Below are 12,146 nucleotides of genomic sequence, written 5' to 3'. Positions count from 1 at the left end.
AACGTGACATCCAACGTGGAATATTAATCTTAGTACTCTGACCTTTGTTCACTTGAAAGACCACTTCACAAGGCTCAGCAGAAGTTTTATTTGTCTTGCCTATTGCAGGTGGACTGGAAAAAACCCTTGTGTTCTGAAACGATCTGAACAGACAGACATGGTGTCATCTGGGTTAGGGGTCAGTGGACTGTGGGTGGTGGGGGGGTCTACAATCTGTTTCTCTCCTCGGGGTGACCTCTGTTCCAACAGACAGACCTCATGGCCAGCTGCCAGCCCAGTAAAGCAGTGAGGGCTCAGGTCAGAGCGTCACCGCTCCCCATTGTTCCACAACCTCAATGGCTCCTCGTCTTTTAGTGACATCATTATTATGACCTGATAGAATGTTGTGACAGCTGGCTGCTGGGTGTTGCCCCCCCCCCCCCCCCCCCACTCCCATTGACAGAAGCCTTTCAACACTATTGATGAGGACTTGGCTAAGAGCCAAAGCCCATATGTGCCCCCGTGCCCTCCCCTCTCCAACACCTTCCTCATTGATAATTCACACTATTGATCACCATTAGTTATGCAGTTCATGGCCTCAGAGGGATCCCCTATTAACATAGAGGAGGTTAAGGGCCAGCTGAGGAGGGCATTGATAGGGCTGGCTCGTTACCATGTGATCAATGACCAAAAACCAATAATGTTGCCCTCTAATCTCTTTAATAGCTTATGGAGGATCTGTCGATAAGAGCCAGGTTAAGTGATAGATATCTGACTCTCACTTACTGCTGTCAATAGTAGTGTGACGCGCCCAGGAACATGATGGTATGTGTGATCCATATTTCTGTAGTCTGTTTACATTCATCTGAACCAGAACAACATGCCAGACAATACACAAGTCAAGAATAATAATTATGAATAAACTCAGAATGACATGTTGTCAGTAGTGCTTGCATATTCCATCCCATCACCCGTCTAGCACAAAGGATCGGGTATGTTGTTATTATGTTGTTGTAAAAGGTAGGTGTTCTTTAGCTCAAGGGGAGCCTACAGTACATGTTATGATCTGATCTATATCTCAGTATGAGAGGAGAATGAGTGTTTTGTGTTAGAGAAGGCTGCAGAGGAGGCTGTGCGATATTGTCCTAGGATGTGTTAGATGAAACACCTGCTGTGTTCTTTAAACTTGTGTGATGCTGGTTAGCTCTGTGGAGAATGGGTTGTCTGGAGAGACTAGGAATTGAAGGCAGGGAAAGGAGGAGAATAAAAAGGGGGGAGGAGGAGGGAGAGGGAGGGAGGGAGTTTGCTGTATGGAGAGATTCAAATATGACTTTGATTCATTTGATTTAATTTGTTCTGGGGTTTTTCCTTAGTCGTATTTCAGCTTATAGGCTGTCAGTTAAGGACATCTACTCTATTTCTTTAGTCACTGGTTCTGAATGAATGGGGAACTAAGGGAAGCTGTAGGGGAGGAGATGGAGGAAGGATACAGACAGGACACAGGGATGAGACATATTAACAGAGGCAGATTGTCAGATTTATTTAATGGGCAATGGCTTAATTACCCGTTTAGCTGGGCTGTCACCTTTCAAGTGGCAGGCAGCCTGACTGGGAGAGCAAATATTATTAGAGGATCCGGGAGAGTTGTGGCGTTTCATTAGCAAATAATGTGATTGGTTTCTTAAATACCAGTCAAGCAGGCTACTGAGATAACCTCCACAAAGTAGAGCCAGAGAAGGGGAGCAGAATGAACAGTAAAGGCTGGTGCATGAGGGTGCGTGCAATTTGTGTATGCAAGTGTTTACAGTTGAAGTCGGGAGTTTACATACACCTTAGCCAAATACATTTAAACTCAGTTTTTCACAATTCCTGACATTTAATCCCAGTAAAAATTCCCTGTCTTAGATCAGTTAGGATCACCACTTTATTTTAAGAATGTGAAATGTCAGAATAATAGCAGAGCGAATTATTTATTTCAGCTTTATTAGATTTTAGATTTATTCCCAGTTGGTCAGAAGTTTACATACACTCAATTAGTATATGGTAGCATTGCCCTTACATTGTTTAACTTGGGTCAAATATTTCAGGTAGCCTTCCACAATCTTCCCACAATAAGTTGGGTGAATTATGGCCCATTCCTCCTGACAGAGCTGGTGTAACTGAGTCAGGTTTTGTAGGCCTCCTTGCTCGCACACACTTTTTCAGTTCTGCCCACAAATTTTCTATAGGATTGAGGTCAGAGCTTTGTGATGGCCACTACAATACCTTAACTTTGTTGTCCTTAAGCCATTTTGCCACAACTTTGGAAGTATGCTTGGGGTCATTGTCCATTTGGAAGACCTATTTGCGACCAAGCTTTAACTTCCTGACTGATGTCTTGAGATGTTGCTTCAATATATCCACATAATTTTCCTTGCTCATGATGCCATCTATTTTGTGAAGTGCACCAGACCCTCCTGCAGCAAAGCACCCCCACAACATGATGCTGCCACCCCTGTCCTTCACGGTTGGGATGGTGTTCTTCAGCTTGCAAGCCTCCCCCTTTTTTCTCCAAACATAACGATGGTCATTATGGCCAAACAGTTCTATTTTAGACCAGAGGACATTTCTCCAAAAAGTACGATATTTTTCCCCATGTGCAGTTGCAAACAGTAGTCTGGCTTTTTTATGGTGGTTTGGGAACAGTGGCTTCTTCATTGCTGAGTGGCCTTTCAGGTTATGTCGATATAGGACTCATTTTACTGTGGATATAGATACTTTTGTGCCTGTTTCGTCCAGCATCTTCACAAGGTCCTTTACTGTTGTTCTGGGATTGATTTGCACTTTTTGCACCAAAGTACGTTCATCTCTAGGAGACAGAATGCGTCTCCTCCCTGAGCGGTATGACGGCTGTGTGATCACATGGTGTTTATCCTTGCTTACTATTGTTTGTACAGTTGCACGTGGTACCTTCAGGCGTTTGGAAATTGCTCCCAAGGATGAACCAGACTTGTAGAGGTCTACCATTTTTTTTCTGAGGTCTTGGCTGATTTCTTTTGATTTTCCCATGATGTTAAGCAAAGAGACACTGAGTTGGAAAGTAGGCCTTGAAATACATCCACAGATACACCTCCAATTGACTCAAATTATGTCAATTAGCCTATCAGAAGCTGTTTAAAGACACAGTCAACTTAGTGTATGTAAACTTCTGTATGTAAACTTTTGTCTGCGGGGTGAGGCCGGGGGAATGTACTGCCAAATTCTCTAAAACAACGCTGGAGGTTGCTTATGGTAGAGAAATGAACATTAAATTCTCTGGCAATAGCCCAAGTGGACATTCCTGCAGTCAGTGTGGCAATTGCACTCTCCCTCAACTTGAGACATATTGTGTTGTGTGACAAACTACCAGTGACTCGCTCAATAGGGAAGTGGTCAGATGACGCGGATGCTACACTACAGGACTGTTTTTCTAGCACAGACTGGAATATGTTCCAAGATTCATCCAATGGCATTGAGGAATATATCACCTCAGTCACAGGCTTCATCAATAAGTACATCGATGACGTCGTCCCCACAGTGACTTTGCGTACATATCCCAACCAGAAGCCATGGATTACAGGCAACATCCGCACCGAGCTAAAAGCTAGAGCTGCAGCTTTCAAGGAGCGGGCCACTAATCCGGACGCTTATAAGAAATCCCGCTATGCCCTCAGACGAACCATCAAACAGGCAAACCGTCAATACAGGACTAAGATTGAATCCTACTACACCGGCTCTGACGCTCGTCGGATGTGGCAGGGCTTGCAAACTATTACGGACTACAAAGGGAAATCCAACCGCGAGCTGCCCAGTGACGCGAGCCTACCAGATGAGCTAAATGCCTTTTATGCTCGCTTTGAGGCAAGCAACACTGAAGCATGCATGAGAGCATCAGCTGTTCCGGACGTGTGATAACGCTCTCCGTAGTAAGCATTTCATGGTAAGGTCTACAATTGTGTGTATTCGGTGCATGTGACAAATACAATTTGATTTGATTTCATGTGACTGGGGACAAATCTTAAGCTTCATAATGAAAAATGATATGGCAGGTGAAATGAAGAACGTGATTTTCTTTTTCTCATAACATATTGCACAAGTTGCTACAAATATACACTACCATTCAAAAGTTTGGGGTCACTTAGAAATGTCCTTGTTTTTGAAAGAAAAGCACATTTCTTTGTCCATTAAAATAACATAAAATTGATCAGAAATACAGTGTAGACATTGTTAATGTTGTAAATGACTATTGTAGCTGGAAACGGCAGATTTTTTATGGAATATCTACATAGGCGTACAGAGGCCCATTATCAGCAACCATCACTCCTGTGTTCCAATGTCACATTGTGTTAGCTAATCCAAGTTTATCCAAGTCTGTATAGTTAGTATCAGTGAGGTTTTTGTATTGTATAGTATAGTGTTTTTTAGGGCTTCTTTGCCCATGCCCTATGTCATTCCATTATTTTGTATGGATTGTGGCTTGGCTGTATCTAATCCAGTGTCTATCAGTCACTGGAGAGATCCACTTCCTCTGTCAGTGTCATGCTAATCACGACCCTTTGATCCTGGTCCCCATCAGCTGAACACTAACATGCATCGGCATGGACTCCAATGCTTCCTTTGTCGGCCAGGCTGAGATAGTGACGCCCTATAGGGAGCAGTCCCTCCCCTCGTTCCTCACTGGGGTGTCCAGAGGGGGTGTGGGGTGTTTGGCAGTGAGGGGATCAGCTAGAGAGAAGGGGGGATGGGACCAGGGGAACCTGTCAGAACTCTGTGAAGTTATCGCCTCTGAAACCCGTAGTGAGCTAGGCATGGCTGCTTTAGTGACGTCTAGAGATCTCCTCAGCTTGCTTCTTCATGTTTGGTTTTGACCTTGTCTGGCACTGAAGAGACAGGCTAGCAGACACGACCAGAACCACACACCCTCACTGTAGCCTAGGCTCCAGAGGAAAGGAACAGGGATCCTTTCAGTTTTTTTGGAAATGGGATTGACTGCGCTCGTGTGTGTGTTTACTCATAACCTCGCTGGGTGGGCGGGATTAGGGTCATGAAATATTGTGTGGATGAAGGGCGGGTGGGTGGCGGGCGGATTGAATTAAGAGAAAACAATGCATGAAAAAATCCGTACATGTATAATTTTTTGGCAATTCATATCTATAGGCTACATGAAGTTTTTCTGTCATCTTTTTTCTCTGCCATTAGTGCGTAGGCCTAGCTGTACGTGTGCCAAATACACGCCAATCGCCAAATATTTTGGGGAATTTGGGCAGAAAACACTAACGCCGATCCACTGAGGCAAAAATGACACTAAACAGAGAACAGTACAGTGCATTTTCTATATTTATCACATATACAGTACTAGTCAAATGTTTGGGCACACCTACTCATTCAAGGGTTTTTTCTTGGCATTCTCTCAACCAGCATCACCTGGAATGCTTTTCCAACAGTCTTGAAGGAGTTTCCACATATGCTGAGCACTTGTTGGCTGCTTTTCCTTCACTCTGCAGTCCAACTCATCCCAAACCATCTCAATTGGGTTGAGGTCGGGTGATTGTGGAGGCCAGGGCATCTGATGCAGCACTCCATCCCTCTCCTTATTGGTCAAATAGCCCTTACACAGCCTGGAGTTGTGTTGGGTCATTGTCCAGTTGAAAAACAAATGATAGTCCCACTAAGCGCAAACCAGATGGGATGGCGTATTGCATTAGGAATGCTGTGGTAGCCGTGCTGGTTAAGTGTGCCTTGAATTCTAAACAAATAACCGACAGTATCACCAGCAAAGCACCCCTACACCATCACACCTCCTCCTCCATGCTTCATGGTGGGAACCACACATGTTCACCTACTCTGCGTCTCACAAAGACATGGCGGTTGTAACCAAAAATCTCAAATTTGGACTCATCAGACCAAAGGACAGATTTCCACCGGTCTAATGTCTATTGCTCGTGTTTCTTGGCCCAAGTAAGTCTCTTCTTCTTATTGTCCTTTAATAGTCGTTTCTTTGCAGCAATTCGACCATTAAGGCCATGCAGGCTACTCTGAACAGTGATGTTGAGATGTGTCTGTTACTTGAACTCTGTGAAGCATTTATTTGGGCTGCAATTTCTGAGACTGGTAACTCTAATGACCTTACCCTCTGTAGCAGAGGTAACTCTGGGTCTTCCTTTCCTGTGGCGGACCTCATGAGAGCCAGTTTCATCATATCGCTTGATGGTTTTTGCGACTGCACTTGAAGAAACTATCAAAGTTCTTGAAAAGTGCCGGATTGACTGACCTTCATGTCTTAAAGTAATGATGGACTGTAATTTCTCTTTGTTTATTTGAGCTGTTCTTACCATAATGTGGACTTGGTCTTTTACCAAATAGGGCTATCTTCTGTATACAACCCCTACCTTGTCACAACACAGTTGATTGGCTCAAACGCATTAAGGAAAGGAATTCCACATATTAACTTTTAACAAGGCACACCTGTTAATTGAAATGCATTCCAGGTGACTACCTCATGAAGCTGGTTGAGAGAATGCCAAGAGTGTGCAAAGCTGTCATCAAGGCAAATGGTGTCTACTTTGAAAAATTTTAAATGTAACTGTCACAAAATAAGTTGTACTCATCCTTGAAAATGTCGTACTGGAGAGAAGAGGACCAAGGCGCAGCGAGACTGTGAATACTCATACTTTAATAGACTCCAGTAAGGCATCCACAGGAAAACAATAACAGTCTGACTAGGCACACGGCTAAGCACAGAACAATCACCCACAAATCACACAAACACACCCTAATATATGGGACTCTCAATCAAAGGCAGATAGACAACACCTGCCTTCAACTGAGAGTCCCAACCCCAATTAACCAAACATAGAAACACACACACCTGACTAACCATAGAATACAAACACATAGACCATCAACCAAAAACCCGGAAATACTAAATCAAAACACCCTTTACACAAACACACCACCCCGAACCACATAAAACAAATACCCTCTGCCACGTCCTGACCAAACTACAAAAACAATTAACCTTATACTGGCCAGGACGTGACAGTACCCCCCCCTTAAAGGTGCTACCCCTGAAGCACCTTAACAAAAAATAACCCCAAGCAACACCAAAAAAAATTCCCCTTTTCTAAAGGGAGGGAAGGGATGGTGGCTGCCGTCAACGACGGCACTGTGCTACACCCCCCCTCCCCAACCCACCTATTTCTGGAGGTGGCTCTGGTTCCGGCCGTTCCAGGCTGTCAGGCCACTCTGGCATCGCCGAGGGGCAGTCGGACCACTCTGGCATCGCCGGGGGGGCAGTCGGGCCAGTCTGGCAGTTCGGGACAGTCTGGGCAGTCTGGCAGTTCGGGACAGTCTGGGCAGTCTGGCAGTTCGGGACAGTCTGGGCAGTCTGGCAGTTCGGGACAGTCTGGGCAGTCTGGCCACTCCGGCAGTTCAGCGCAGTCTGGCCACTCCGGCAGTTCAGCGCAGTCTGGCCACTCCGGCAGTTCAGCGCAGTCTGGCCACTCCGGCAGTTCAGCGCAGTCTGGCCACTCCGGCAGTTCAGCGCAGTCTGGCCACTCCGGCAGTTCAGCGCAGTCTGGCCTCTCTGACGACTGTTGACTGGCGGGCAGCTCTGATGACGACTGTTGACTGGCGGGCAGCTCTGATGACGACTGTTGACTGGCGGGCAGCTCTGATGACGACTGTTGACTGGCGGGCAGCTCTGATGACGACTGTTGACTGGCGGGCAGCTCTGATGACGACTGTTGACTGGCGGGCAGCTCTGATGACGACTGTTGACTGGCGGGCAGCTCTGATGACGACTGTTGACTGGCGGGCAGCTCTGATGACGACTGTTGACTGGCGGGCAGCTCTGATGACGACTGTTGACTGGCGGGCAGCTCTGATGACGACTGTTGACTGGCGGGCAGCTCTGATGACGACTGTTGACTGGCGTGGCTGGGTTTACGCACTTGTAGCCTGGTGCGTGGTGCTGGTACTGGGCTTACCAGATTATGAACACGCACCTCCAGGCTAGTGCGGGGAGCGGGAACAGGACGAGTCGGACTGGGTTGACGAACTTCCGGGTCCGCACGAGAGACAGGAGCTGGAAACCCACGGCTATGGAGGCGCACAGTCGGTCTCGATCTTACCTCCTGCACAACCCGTCTTGGCTGGATGGAACTAGTAGCCCTGTACGAGCGGGGTGCTCGTACAGGGCAGACTGGGCTGTGCAGGGGCCTGATGGTAGCCGTGCGTAGAGCGGGAGTTGGGTAGCCTGGTCCTCGGAGGCGTACCGGCGACCAGATGCGCTGCGCAGGCATCCTGCTACCAGGCTGGATGCCCGCTCTAGCACGGCACCTGCGAGGGGCTGGAATAACGCGCACCGGACTGTGCGTGCGTATGGGTGAGATAGTGCGCTCCTCAGCGAAACATAGCGCTCTCCACCCCATACGCTCCTCCATATAACCACGGGTAGCTGGCTTCCGGCTCTTCTTACGCCTAGCCAAACTACCCGTGTGCCCCCCCCAAACATTTTCTTGGGGGTGCCTCTCGTGCTTCTCCTTCAGCGCGTACTTGGCCTCGTACCACCGCCTCTCTGCCTTGGCTGCCTCAATTTCCCACTGCGGGCGGCGATAATCCCCAGCCTGGTGCCAAGGTCCGGCCCCGTCCAGAACTTCCTCCCAGGTCCATTTCTCCCGCCAGTCCAACTCGAAGTCCCTCTGCTCCTTCTTCTGCTGCTTGGTCCTTGAGTGGTGGGTGATTCTGTCACAAAATAAGTTGTACTCATCCTTGAAAATGTCATACTGGAGAGAAGAGGACCAAGGCGCAGCGAGACTGTGAATACTCATACTTTAATAGACTCCAGTAAGGCATCCACAGGAAAACAATAACACGACAATAACAGTCTGACTAGGCACACGGCTAAGCACAGAACAATCACCCACAAATCACACACAAACACACCCTAATATATGGGACTCTCAATCAAAGGCAGATAGACAACACCTGCCTTCAACTGAGAGTCCCAACCCCAATTAACCAAACATAGAAACACACACACCAGACTAACCATAGAATACAAACACATAGACCATAAACCAAAAACCCGGAAATACTAAATCAAACACCCTTTACACAAACACACCACCCCGAACCACATAAAACAAATACCCTCTGCCACGTCCTGACCAAACTACAAAAACAATTAACCTTATACTGGCCAGGACGTGACAGTAACATATATTTTGATTTGTTTAACACTTTCTTGGTTACTACATGATTCCATATGGGTTATTTCATAGTTTTGATGTCTTCACTATTATTCTACAATGTAGAAAATAGTCGAAATAAAGAAAAACCCATGAATGAGTAGGTGTGTCCAGACTTTTGACTGGTACTGTAGTCGGGAGGTTGCAGACGGTTTATTAGCACTGGTGTGTGTGTGATTGGACTGCTATTTTCCTCTCCCATCAGTAGTGAATGCAGCAGCAGCAGTGTATCTGTAGCTGGGAGTAGATAATCACAGATTTCCCCAGTGCCCTGATTGGGAGAGAGATAACAACATTCCTTATCTGTGTGATTCCATAGCCCTTGCCTGCAGGGGATCGATAGCAGGGCCAGATTAAAGGAAGTGAGAGGAGAGGGGAAAGACACACACACACACACACACACACACACACACACACACACACACACACACACACACACACACAGCCAGAGGAGCTCAGATAGACTTCCAAGGAGCACTGACATTATGTGGTGATGACATGACATGATATGGTCCTGATAGGAAGTGCTAATGATTTGATTTTCAATATCCTGTGATGTATTGAATACTACATTTGAGTACTAGTTTGGATGGACACTTATGTTCCAGTTACTGTCTCTGTATTGAGAGCAGCCAGTGTGCTGTTGTCAGTCAGTCTGTTTTCATTTCCCAGGCCCAGACAGTTGACATAACACTGAGACTATAATACTGTGGGTAAACAGGCAGACAATAGGACAGGCGTTGTTCCCACGCTGACCGGCCAAGACCCCCATTCTGTTTTTACTGCCTCTGGGGTTAATCCAGACCCTGACTCTGTTACAGGCTGTTTTGGCTCCTCACTGTGGGTCAGGAGGTTTTCATTAAGATTGAGTCTTGAGTGGATATAATGTGTTCTCTACTGTTATCATCTACGGCTGGGATCATCAACTAGATTCAGCCGTGGGACAATTTTTTATTGAGTGGATGGTCAGGGGGCCTGAACATAATTACAAATAATTAGTAGACTGCAAATTGACTGCAAGAAGCCCAAACAGATATAATATTTGACTAAAACATAATCATTTCAAACCTTGCTTACATTTGTACATGATCACATACACTGAATGTTCAATGCAATTGGAACTCCTGCTCTTTCCATGACATAGACTGACCAGGTGAATCCAGGTGAACGCTATGATCCCTTATTGATGTCACTTGTTAAATTCACTTCAATCAGTGTAGACGAAGGGGAGGGGACAGGTTAAAGAAGGATTTTTAAGCCTTGAGACAATTGAGACGTGGATTGTGTATGTGTGTCATTCAGAGGGTAAATAGGCAAGACAAAAGATTTAAGTGCCTTTGAACGAGGTATGATAGTAGGTGCCAGGCACAATGGTTTGAGTGTGTCAAGAACTGCAACACTGCTGGGTTTTTCACATTCAACAGATTCCCATGTGTATCAAGAATGGTCCACCACCCAAAGGTCATCCAGTCAACTTGACACAACTGTGGAAAGCATTGGAGTCCACATGGGCCAGCATCCCTGTGGAACGCTTTCAACACCTTGTAGAGTCCATGCCCCGACTAATGGAGCCTGTTCTGAGGGCAAAAGGGGGTGTTCCATTGTTTGTACAGTCAGCGTATATCTCTCTGTTATGTGTGGGAATACTTTTGAACAGAAGAAAATTGAAATCACTTGGAGCTGATTTGCTGGTGTTTTTACAGTCTTTTATAAAGTACAGTTGAAGTCGGAAGTTTTTCAACCACTCCACACATTTCTTGTTAACAAACTATATTTTTAGTAAGTCGGTTAGGACATCTACTTTGTGCATGACACAAGTAATGTTTCCAACAATTGTTTACAGACAGATTATTTCACTTATAATTCACTGTATCACAATTCCAGTGGGTCAGAAGTTTACCGACACTAAGATTGATTTGCTGCAGGAGGGACTGGGGGACTTCACAACATAGATGGCATCATGAGGGAGGAAAATTATGTGGCTATATTGAAGCAACATCTCAAGACATCAGTCAGGAAGAGCTTGGTTGCAAATGGGTCTTCCAAATGGACAATGACCCCAAGTATACTTCCAAAGTTGTGGCAAAATGGCTTAAGGACAACAAAGTCAAGGTATTGGAGTGGCCATCACAAAGCCCTGACCTCAATCCCATAGAAAATTTGTGGGCAGAACTGAAAAAGTGTGTGCGAGCAAGGAGGCCTACAAACCTGACTCAGTTACACCAGCTCTGTCAGGAGGAATGGGCCAAAACTCACCCGACTTATTGTGGGAAGCTTGTGGAAGGCTACCCGAAATGTTTGACCGAAGTAAAACAATTTAAAGGCAATGCTACCAAATACTAATTGAGTGTATGTAAACTTCTGACCCACTGGGAATGTGATGAAAGAAATATAAGCTGAAATAAATAATTCTCTCTACTATTACTCTGACATTTCACATTCTTAAAATAAAGTGGTTATCCTAACTGACCTAAGACAGGGAATGTTTACTAGGATTGAATGCCAGGAATTGTGAAAAACTGAGTTTAAATGTATTTGGCTAAGGTGTATGTAAACTTCTGACTTCAACTCTACATAAGACTTAAAGATGCATCAATTTGATAAAATCTTATAACGGACCATTTCACTAACCTCATGCCTCTCTCGCTCTCTCTCTCCGTCAGGTGGTGGTGCCGACGCGGGTGGGCCAGGTGTATGTGTATGACACGGGAAAGTCGGAGCAGGATGAGTATGATGTCCCTCCCAGACACATGCCTCCCTCCCAGCAGTCACAGGATATCTATGACGTTCCCCCAACCCGCGCCCAGTACAGCCAACAGGTGAGGAGTCAGCTAGTCTCTCTCTCTCTCTCTCTCTCTCTCTCTCTCTCTCTCTCTCTCTCTCTCTCTCTCTCTCTCT

General features: G+C 46.0%; 1 protein-coding gene across 3 annotated transcripts in view; it reads left to right on the top strand.

Moving 5' to 3' along the window:
- LOC106560839 (breast cancer anti-estrogen resistance protein 1) overlaps positions 1-12,146 on the top strand; it is a 137,047-nt gene that overhangs the window by 111,385 nt on the left and 13,516 nt on the right. For all 3 annotated transcript variants that reach the window (XM_082957223.1, XM_082957221.1, XM_082957222.1), the window contains one exon: positions 11,912-12,067. In XM_082957223.1, the coding sequence (XP_082813349.1) occupies positions 11,912-12,067 (156 nt within the window). The remainder of the gene's footprint in view (positions 1-11,911; positions 12,068-12,146) is intronic.

This window comes from Salmo salar, chromosome 10, assembly GCF_965601325.2.
Source record: "Salmo salar chromosome 10, fSalSal1, whole genome shotgun sequence".
Classification (NCBI taxonomy): domain Eukaryota; kingdom Metazoa; phylum Chordata; class Actinopteri; order Salmoniformes; family Salmonidae; genus Salmo; species Salmo salar.
This window is presented reverse-complemented; position numbering and strand designations above follow the sequence as displayed.